This window comes from Centroberyx affinis, unplaced genomic scaffold, assembly GCF_046629955.1.
Source record: "Centroberyx affinis isolate AG114_WGS23_722 - 3 ecotype Tasmania unplaced genomic scaffold, CSIRO-AGI_Caff_v1 ptg003150l_1, whole genome shotgun sequence".
NCBI classification, from domain to species: domain Eukaryota; kingdom Metazoa; phylum Chordata; class Actinopteri; order Beryciformes; family Berycidae; genus Centroberyx; species Centroberyx affinis.
In genome coordinates this window covers 69,559-80,462 of record NW_027281209.1, presented here as the reverse complement: position 1 = coordinate 80,462, position 10,904 = coordinate 69,559, and the positions used below count along the sequence as shown (strand labels likewise).

The 10,904-nt window shown below is 42.0% G+C and overlaps 2 protein-coding genes across 2 annotated transcripts; one reads left to right on the top strand and one right to left on the bottom strand.

Annotated features, from left to right (window-relative positions):
• Positions 1-7,221: 7,221 nt before the first annotated feature.
• LOC139659596 (uncharacterized) lies at positions 7,222-8,370 on the bottom strand. Its single transcript, XM_071537914.1, has 3 exons — positions 8,067-8,370; positions 7,719-7,918; positions 7,222-7,622 (listed from the first exon to the last, which is right to left on the bottom strand). Exons 1-3 carry the CDS (start codon positions 8,368-8,370, stop codon positions 7,392-7,394), a joined length of 735 nt encoding a protein of 244 aa, XP_071394015.1. The 3' UTR covers positions 7,222-7,391.
• LOC139659595 (putative nuclease HARBI1) lies at positions 8,303-9,550 on the top strand. The gene has a single exon (XM_071537913.1). It carries the CDS (start codon positions 8,507-8,509, stop codon positions 9,548-9,550), a length of 1,044 nt encoding a protein of 347 aa, XP_071394014.1. The 5' UTR covers positions 8,303-8,506.
• Positions 9,551-10,904: the final 1,354 nt, after the last annotated feature.

Genomic DNA, 10,904 nt, shown 5'->3' with positions numbered 1-10,904 from the left:
TTATTAAACATATGCACCTAATGTGAATGAAGATAGAAGAGATTATTTTGCTTTCTTGAAGAGCTTTTGTGTTGGGAATTGTATTTTGTTAGGAGACTTTAATGTCTTTAGTGGGAGACTGGATACAGGAAGAAATGATCAATTTAGGTGGCACTCCAGTAGAAAAGAATTAATGAAATTGATGGATGACTATAACATAATAAATATGTGGAGAAAAGACAATCCAAATGAGAGGGAATATTCTAGAAGGCAGATTGTTAAAGGAAAATTAAAGCAGAGTCGCATAGACCTATGCTTAGGGTCGATGGACATAATAAAATATTTAAATAAAATAAGGTATAATTTTAATTCTTATAGCGACCATGCTGCGCTGTCTTTTCAGTTGGGAGAAGCGGTGAGTGGGAGGAGGAGGATTATGGTGCCTAAACTCAAATATATTAGAGGATAAAATGTATAGAGAAAAAAACAGTTTGTTTTTGAATTAGAGAATCCTTTGTATGAGGAAGATATTGTACAGGAATGCTAAGAGTTGTATGAAGTATAATGGTATTGTAATTGATGCTTTCCCGCTGGAGAGATCGGTGCACCGGGGCTGTCCATTGTCAGCAATATTATACAGTTTATCAGTGGAACCATTAGCGAGACTAATCAAAAGTGACAAAACCATTGAAGTAGTAAAATTACCAGGAGGAGCAGAAAGTATAATACAGCAATATGTGGATGATACTAACAGTGAAGAATACAGCGAGTATTTATAAGGTCCTAGCGCACTTGGAAGCCTATGGGAAGGCATCAGGAGCAAAGATAAATATTGAAAAATCAGAAATTTTATATTTGGGAAGGAGTAAAAATGACAAATGTGTCATTCCCTTCAAAGAAGCGGAAGAAAATATAAAGGTGCTTGCTGTGCACATAGGAAGGGATGAAAAGGCAGCAAGGAATTTAACTTGGACCGGGGTGTTGAATAGTATAAAGAAAGTAATCACTTTGTGGAAGAGAAGGGCACTTAACTTAAAAGGACAGGTCACAATAATAAATGCACTGGTGTTGTCTAAGGTGGTGCATGTGATGGGCGCAATAGATATGCCGAAGTGGGTGATAAATGACAAACAATACAACAAACAACTTTATTTGGAATGGGAAATTGGCAAAAAAAAGCTCATTAATAAAGGAGTATAAGGACAGGGGTTTAAAACTAGTAGATGTGGAGGTGAAGAAGATGGCAGTAAGAATAAAAACAGTCCAGAAATATGTATATAGCAAGGAAATGTGTGCTTGGGGTTTTTTCTTTAAGGATTTTTTACATGGTTTCGGAGGGTGTCAGGATAATGGGTCATTTATGGTTTTCAACAAGACAGTATTCATGGGTTTCAGTCACGTGACATTTTTGTTGTGGCCGCCATCTTGAGGACCGGACGCAGCACAGCGCTGCTGTCGTTTTCCCCGTAAAAATGGCTAGCAAGATCGCACATCTCACGGAACAAGAGAGGCAGCGATACCTCATAAAAATCAACACTATTGGTTGTGACCCTTATCTACTTCCTCCTGAGTTGTTCACACCGGTTAGACACGCTAAAAACCTCCCTGTCTTGTCTTTTGCTGACATTTACATTTACCTTGTGGAGATTCCCTCTCCTTACTCCGGGCAGTCTCTCAAGGCTTTCAAGAGCACCGAGGCCTATCGTTATTTCAAAGCAGGATGGGTTAACGACCCCAAAGTTTACCACCTCGAAACGAAAAATATGTTCGTGATTACGGGAAGGGTGAGTGAATAATAATCTTTTACAGTACGTTAGCCAGTAACATTCACAGCGAATTTACGTTAGGTTAGCTAACGTTAGCGTTAGCTTGTTTTATTCACTGCTTTATTTATGTTAGCATTGCCTTGTTACCCGAGTTACTTTCTTTGACAGCTAATGTTAGCTATCAGTATCGGCAATGTGACAATTAAATCATAAGGTAATTTACTGAGTATGAAATGGGTTTTAGTATCACCATCTCAAGATTTGTAGGTAATATTGATTTGTTTATTCTGTATCTAATTAATACACCACAGTATGCCCCATGTAGGGTCCACTAATCTCATTCTCTTCTTGGTGTTTTACAGGTGAATCACTCACAGAGCCTCAGTGTCTCCCCAACACACCCCTGGATAACAGTACAGGAGGATGGGACAGTACTTATGGCTCATTGCACCTGTATGGCAGGCTTGGGAGAAGTATGTTCTCATGCAGCAGCTCTCATGTATGCTGTATTGGCCGCAGTGGAGATTAAAGATGGACAGACTTGTACCCAGAGAGCCTGTGCTTGGACCCAGCCATGTACGCATTGTGTTCGGGGAGTGCCCTATGCAGAGATAAGTGACATTGATTTTCACCATGAGCCTCAGAAGGTCCGTAATGTCCCTTCTGTTCCTGACTTTACACCGTCAGAGGAAGAGTGCAAGACATTTTTTGAGATGCTGCATCAGAGTGAAGCTCTGGAGTCCAAGCCCAAGAAAAGTGCCATCCTTTCTGTTATTGAGGGTCACTCACAAATGTATACTCCACTGATGACACGGCTCGACTTCCCATCTCCACTGTCAGCGTTGTACTCCAGCAGCAGGCTGAAGATGGACCTCCCGTCACTGCTGGTTGAAAGCACCATGGTCTTTGATGACCTTATTGTAACACAGAATCAGGTATGTGTGGAGCCTTTGGATTGGCCTAGCTTTGGAGATGGAGATACTGTGGTTTCATTCTTGGCAGGACTCCATTCAGCAATGTAACTACACGTCTAACTTCACAAAGACAGATATAAGTAATTAACCCTCAGCAATCTGTGGTAAATCACTCTGTTAGAGTCATATTGCTTTTGAAATGGAGTTAGAAGCAACTGTTGTTAAGTGTAGTGAGTGTAGTTAAATTTCTGATTGCTGAATGAATGGAGCCCCACTGAGAATGATTTCTCTTGTCTATTAGTCACTGTGCTATAAATTTATGCTTGTCAATACAATCTGACATTGTAACTGCATTATTGCACATTAAAACACACAATGTATGACAGTGATTCATATTAATCAGGTTTTTTAGATGTAATATACTCAGTTGAATCCTGCGCTACATTTTAGTTACAGTTTACTACTAGTTGGTTTAATTTAATTGAGCCGGTTCAATCATAAGTCCAACTTAATTCTTTTCCAGTGTTTGGTAGTTGAGGAAGTGACCAGGGAGCAAGCTAAGTCTAGGATTTGGTTTGAGCAGAGAGCTGGTAGAGTGACAGCATCAACATTCTACGAGGCAGCCAGAGCAGACAAACCTGTATCCTTGATCAAAAGGATTTGCTACCCTCAGTCCTCTCAGGCATCCAGTGAAGCGACCAGGTACATGGACTATAGATAGGCCAGTGTTTTCACTTAACCCAAGAGAATATAAGTCTCAAGACTGTTCACAATATTCAGTGATTTTTTTTTAGCTATTAAGGTTTTAAAAGATAGCTGAATCTGTGTTTTAGATGTTGAAAATGTCATATTGAGAGAGCTCACCTTTTTATTTCGTGTAGACCAGTTATGAAGCCATAGAACTAATTTATCATGATGTAGGAGTCTTAAAATCTTCACGTGACTTTAGGGCTGCATGATTCTGGATAAAATGAGAATCTCAATTTTCTTGCTTAGAACTGAGATCACGATTCTCTCTCATGATTCTTAGGGAAAACGATTTTTAAGAGAATTTTTTATTGCACTCTTATTGCACTGCCTGATACAGACAGAAACGCATCACAAAATGTGATGGTGACTGATTTGGGACTGTCACATCAACTGTGTCAGCCACCCATCAGCGTGTCATCAGATGGCCAGTAGAGGGCGTCTTTGGCTGTGAGATGCAGTGTTTCTCATACAGGCTCACGTGTGGCTCATGTGTGGTTGTCATGTGGAGATGCACAGACCAGCAGCATTGTACTGAATCCTACAGTCTCCTGCTGTGAAAACAAAAGTGAAACTTAACTCGCCTGTTAGTAACAGGATTTGTAAACAGTAACCTGATAAATCTGCTGTCTTCTGCTGCTATACACACTTTTACGATAGGTCATTTTATTACCTTGTTGTATTTAAGTAATGTTAGTGGAATTAGGTAATTTAATTGATAACCATGTGACAATGCCTCATTGAATTGAATTCAAGATATGTGCTTGTTTTTTTTAACAGACAAAATAGCTTAAATTCAACTGCTTGATGAATCAAACACTGAATATAAAAACAATCAACTTCTCTGCATTGTTTACATGTCAATGTACAGTATTAGGAAGGGAAATGTGTTGAGTGTTGATAATATTGTCAATACTACCATTATGAGTGCTTAGTAATACTTCTTTTCCAGATGGGGAGAAGTCAGTGAGGCAGCAGCCAGGAGAGACTTCACAGAGATGATGGCAGGTCACCATGAGGATTTCCTGGTTGAGGTGTCTGGGCTCATCATCAACCCTAAACTCCCCTGGATTGGAGCATCACCTGATGGCATGGTAACATGCTCTTGCCACGGCAATGGTGTACTAGAGATCAAGTGCCCCTTCAATTCCAAGAACTGCTCCCTTGTTGACAGCTGTAAAGACACCTCGTTCTGCCTCAGACTGGAGGAGGATGGCACAATGGCCCTGAAGACTCATCATAAGTACATGTACCAGGTCCAAACACAGATGCATGTGGCAGAGGTGAGCTACTGTGACTTTGTGGTGTGGACACCACAGGAGATTTTCCACCAGCGTATCCAGTATGATCCTGTCTTCTTCAGTGACTCTTACCTCAAAGTGGCAGAATTCATTAAGACCAGGGTACTACCAGAGCTGCTAGGGAAATTGTACACAGCACCACGTCACACACTCACAGCTGGAGCCACAGAGCAGCCACAAGAAGCTGGATGTTACTGTGGTAAACCTGGTGACTCTGAAGATGCAGTTTTCTGCACATCGGGACAGTGTAGGCGGAAGCAATTCCACAAGTCTTGCCTTAGGCTGACCAGGGTACCAAAGACATGGAAGTGCATGGAGTGCCGACAGCAGTCAAAGGAAACATAGATAGCTTCCATTTCACCATTGCTATTATAGCAATATAGCTAGTTAACTACAGTATGTTGGGGTTAGCTGTAAAGACTATTCATGTTCTTACTTCACCACTTTTGACTTGGTTAATAGTAAACAAATATTGTTATCTGACATCAAACTGCTTAGTAATGTGATGTCACTCTGTTTTTAGCCTATTTTGTATTTCTGTTTATAAATAGTACACCTTAAGATAGTGATTGTTTTATGTGTTATTAGAATAAATGATCATTTGATCAGATGGATAAATGTTGCACAGAGCGCAGCAAACTTTTACCATCTTGTCAAGAGGTATAGGCTGTGCTGGGATTGCTGCCTGGCAGAGAGAGATGGGTATAGCGCTTTGCAAGATGGTATATTTGTTTCTCACCAATCCAATGACACGTTCAACATGTATTCTCACAGCAGCCAGCCCCCTTGTTGTTTCAAGCTCATTTGGATGTAGTTGCTGTTTTCCTTTGGTAAAGGCGGGTATTTTCAGGTGTGCACTGTACAGACCAACGGCATCCTCCAGGTTGAACCCACGATCTGCAAGAACCAAATCTCCAGGGCCCAGTATTTCAAACGTGATCTGACATGATTATCCTGGTCGGATTGGATTAAATCTAGATCTGATCTGAAAACTGGGTATTTCAACACAGATCAGGAGAATCCTGATCCTGAAGATCAGGGTTTCAGCTCTGGTAATCCAATCCTCCCTTGAATCCAGATAAAAGGCTGATTTGGGTATTTCAAAAGTTAAGTCAGATATCTGGATCAACTTGATACCAAAATTTCAGGATCATTTGAATCCCACCTCAGAGGTGGATTTGACTTGGACTGACAAACTCTCAGCTCATACTTCTCCTAGATATTGTTACTCAAGATGTTCGTTACACTTAAGTGTTAGTGTTGTACTTCTAACAAGTAATTGAAGTAATATCAAAAAATTTAAAGCATAGTAAAAATTTTGACCACACTGTAAAACTGCTGTAAATAAAATTACAATTATTTCTCAAATTCTAGTTCACCAAACATTGTAACTTGCATGTACCAAAACAGAGAAAGACAAAGGGATGCAGGGTCCAAACAAAGTTTTATTCCATTAAAAACATGATATCATCACCAGCATTAGGCTACTGTAGCATTCTGAACCTTCTGAACAAACCTTGTAGTTAATACTCAAACTGTGTTGCGTTGTGTTTTCTAAGCACTGAGCAGGTCTGTACACAATGCAGCCTGCTTATACTGTAAATCTGCCGTGTTGCAAATGACGTGACGCTAATGATAGCCGCTAATGATAGCCCGCTAGCTGCTTAACACACAAGTCAATGGAGCCGCGTTAGCTCCCGTTAGCACGGCCGCGTCTCAATTAGAGATCGCCACGGCCTGCTTTTAATAAGGTGACAATTCAAATAGTTGGCTTGCATGATGTGTTGGTTGCCGTTCGTATGGTATTAAAACCGCTACACAATAGACGACGGTTAACTTACACTTTTGACGTGAAAGTCGGCTCTGTGCTACTCCTTTCATGAAGTAGTCCGCCATGTTTCAGATCCCGGAGGCGGAGACTTGAGATTGGGAAATCCGTATCCGGCCAGGTAGGGATCACAGTGATCCACCCTGCCTGTGTTTTGAAATACTCAGATAAAGTCAGCAGGATCACCGTGATCCATGACTGAGAAAAGGAGGATTTCATTATCCGGATTATTCTGATCCAGATTACAAGTTTTGAAATACTGGGCCCAGGGCCCAGTATTTCAAACGTGATCTGACAGGATTATCCTGGTCGGATTGGATTAAATCTAGATCTGATCTGAAAACTGGGTATTTCAACACAGATCAGGAGAATCCTGATCCTGAAGATCAGGGTTTCAGCTCTGGTAATCCAATCCTCCCTTGAATCCAGATAAAAGGCTGATTTGGGTATTTCAAAAGTTAAGTCAGATATCTGGATCAACTTGATACCAAAATTTCAGGATCATTTGAATCCCACCTCAGAGGTGGATTTGACTTGGACTGACAAACTCTCAGCTCATACTTCTCCTAGATATTGTTACTCAAGATGTTCGTTACACTTAAGTGTTAGTGTTGTACTTCTAACAAGTAATTGAAGTAATATCAAAAAATTTAAAGCATAGTAAAAATTTTGACCACACTGTAAAACTGCTGTAAATAAAATTACAATTATTTCTCAAATTCTAGTTCACCAAACATTGTAACTTGCATGTACCAAAACAGAGAAAGACAAAGGGATGCAGGGTCCAAACAAAGTTTTATTCCAACAAAGACATGTCAAATAATGTGACCACTAACTAAAACAGGACCATGCTATTTCAAATGTCAAGCTGTTTCTCTAACAGCTTGATTTTCAATTCTGTCTCTTTTTGCTGAAGCAGCGTCAGCTTAATTTGCTCTTTGGCCAGTTCAGTCTGTTTGATTGCCCTTTCTGTCTCCATTTTGAGGAGCCTCTCATAGGCTTCCTCATCACCGGCATGCCTCTTCCGTCGCCGTCGCTCTGGCGCTGGCTCTGGCTCTGGCTCTGGCTCTGGCTCTGGCCCCCGTGCCTGATGTGGTAGATAGATAAGTTTATTGGTCACTTGCAAAGCTAAAACCAAGGTTTAAAAACAGTGTAGTGAAATGCAAAAAAACCAAGCTCTCACCAATGGTGGACCGGGTGGAGCAATGCTGGCACTTGATGGTGTTGATGGCTCACCGGTCTCCACAGGTGTGAGCAGCACATAGTCAGCTGAGAGGTTGAGTGGCTCGTCAGACTCCCCCACACTGGCTGGCAAAATCCCATGGAGGGCATGGGAACTCTCCCCTCCAAGTATATCGAGGACAGTATCTGAGAATTCACCAGCTTTACAAAATAAAAAAGAACATTTGTATTGCACATTTCATATAAGACATGTAGCTCATAGTGCTTCACAAAAGTGACATGAAATTAGTACTTGTACCATTAATGTAACATAATATGGGAATTTAGAAGACAAACAGTTAAGTCTTACCTTTGAAGGGCTTGTTCCCAGTTTGGGGGGTTTTCGCCTCCGCCTGGTCCTTGGTGGCCTTTTGCTTTAAGTTTTTCCACCGAAGCTTGACCTGCTCCACCGACCGTAGTTGGCCACTGCCAGTGGCATTTATTTGGGCTGTGATAGCAGCCCAAATCTCGCCTTTGGTCTTTGCAGACACACTGGTCTGGCCAGGGGTGCTGAAAGTGCCAAACAAAGTACTGTAATGTGACCTCACCCCATCCAGCAACGCATGTGTTTCAGCAGCTGTAAAGTTCAATCCCTTATTCTTTTGGGCCTCCATGGTGTCTGGAGGTTGATCAACCAGTCACTCTTTTATACCTTGCCAGTCTCGTTACTTTCAGGTGTGAGAGTATCCCAGGTTCATTGGTAAGGGCTTAAATTGGGTTCTCAGCTGAACACGATTGGTTGACAAGACAATGACAGCAATTGTACACCGACACCGACAGCAAAGGAGAAGGTATAGGCCACGGCATTATGCTGAGCGCCCCAACCTGCTCGAGCATTACTCAAATGAGGAGCTTTATGCAAGATACAGATTTGGGCGAGATGATATTACTTACATCTGTAATATTCTTCATCCTCACCTTGAACGTGCCACCCTGAGGAGCCATGCCTTGACTGTGGAGGAGCAAGTGCTTATAGCGCTACGGTTTTATGCATGTGGTTCCTTCTTTGAGGTGATTGGGGATGGACTGGCGGTGACAAAGTCAGCAGTGGGCCATGTGGTGCATTCAGTGTCATCTGCCCTCACCAATCTTCTGGGTCAATTTGTGAAATGGCCTGAAAATGAAGACGACATGGCAAGGACCAAGAGGAAGTTTTTCTCATTGGGGGGGATGCCCAATACTATTGGTGTTATTGATTGTACTCACGTGCATATTCAGGCACCTCATGCCAGGGAATGGGAGTATGTCAACAGAAAAGGCCGGCACAGCATTAACGTGCAGCTTGTGGGGAATGCTGACCTCATTGTCACCAACTGTGTCGTAAGATGGCCTGGGTCTGTACACGATGCCCGTATTTTGAGGTCAAGCCACCTCTTTCAAAGGTTCCAGCAGGCCGCCCCAGATTGCATCCTCCTCGGTGACAGCGGTTACCCCCTTCTACCCTGGCTGATGACCCCTTTTGCTACTGTCACCAATGACTCTCAGCAGAGGTACAACAGTGTCCATGCCACAACAAGAGGGACAATTGAGCGCCTGAATGGCGTGATAAAACGCAGATTTGCCTGCCTGAACTATCTCCGTGTGGAGCCACAGAAGGCCTGTCACGTCATCTGTGCCTGCATTGTGCTCCACAACATTGCACAAACGAGGAGAGTGCCACTTGGGGCTCCCATTGATGGACCTCCTCCCTGCGCAGAAGTCCCTGATCCGCTGCCTCCACCACCACTGCAGCCTGATGGTCCTGCTGGAAGAGCTGTGAGAAATGCCATGGTTAATCTTTATTTTTCCACTTGAATGATTAAAGAAAAATGTGCACATTTTTTCTGTGTCAGTGTTAATGTCATGCTGCACATTTCAGCACTTTCCAAGCATTTTCAAGGTATATTTTCATGCTTCTGATTAATTGAAGACAAAGTGGCTTCAAGCTTAAAAATGCACCTTTAAAATATTTGGATATAGCTTGAATGTGATTTTAAAACATGTAGCAATGTATTTCAGTTAGTGTTTTACACACTGATTATTTTACTTCATCAAATCAGATCCTTTTATAAATTACCATAATTATGTTGGAGAGGAATTAGGATGAAGAAATGTTTCTAATTGTGTCACTGACCAATACCATGAAAGTAATGCCATTACAAATTTAAGCAGTTTCAAGCACTTTATTCAAACTCCAATTACTTGAAAGTCTTAAATGTATCAATACAATTAAAGCATTTTCAAGGATTTCCAGCACTCACCCTGTTGTAGCTGAGTGGTCCATGGCTGTGAGTGGACTCTGAAAGTAGAAGGTGTATGAGTATCTTAATCCACAATCCCAAATTGTGTTTATGTAGCCTACACAAAAACATGATATCATCACCAGCATTAGGCTACTGTAGCATTCTGAACCTTCTGAACAAACCTTGTAGTTAATACTCAAACTGTGTTGCGTTGTGTTTTCTAAGCACTGAGCAGGTCTGTACACAATGCAGCCTGCTTATACTGTAAATCTGCCGTGTTGCAAATGACGTGACGCTAATGATAGCCGCTAATGATAGCCCGCTAGCTGCTTAACACACAAGTCAATGGAGCCGCGTTAGCTCCCGTTAGCACGGCCGCGTCTCAATTAGAGATCGCCACGGCCTGCTTTTAATAAGGTGACAATTCAAATAGTTGGCTTGCATGATGTGTTGGTTGCCGTTCGTATGGTATTAAAACCGCTACACAATAGACGACGGTTAACTTACACTTTTGACGTGAAAGTCGGCTCTGTGCTACTCCTTTCATGAAGTAGTCCGCCATGTTTCAGATCCCGGAGGCGGAGACTTGAGATTGGGAAATCCGTATCCGGCCAGGTAGGGATCACAGTGATCCACCCTGCCTGTGTTTTGAAATACTCAGATAAAGTCAGCAGGATCACCGTGATCCATGACTGAGAAAAGGAGGATTTCATTATCCGGATTATTCTGATCCAGATTACAAGTTTTGAAATACTGGGCCCAGGTGTCCAGTTTTTCTAAGTACCCACAGTTTTCAGTGAGATACTTATCACTTCTTCGTCCTCCCCATCCCCTAGACACATATGATACAACTCCTTGAGGTGTAATTGATATCAAATATTTCACAGTGTTGTGATGCTTATACTGGGAATATGTCTGGGCACGGG

Bases quoted from the DNA above. Each gene is read 5' to 3' on its own strand.
- LOC139659596 (XM_071537914.1), bottom strand. From the start codon at position 8,370: ATGGAGGCCCAAAAGAATAAGGGATTGAACTTTACAGCTGCTGAAACA. The intron at 7,919-8,066 runs GTAAGACTTAAC...TATTTTGTAAAG, and splicing joins TGGGAACAAGCCCTTCAAAG to CTGGTGAATTCTCAGATACT. The intron at 7,623-7,718 runs GTGAGAGCTTGG...CTACCACATCAG, and splicing joins CTCCACCCGGTCCACCATTG to GCACGGGGGCCAGAGCCAGA.
- LOC139659595 (XM_071537913.1), top strand. From the start codon at position 8,507: ATGACAGCAATTGTACACCGACACCGACAGCAAAGGAGAAGGTATAGG.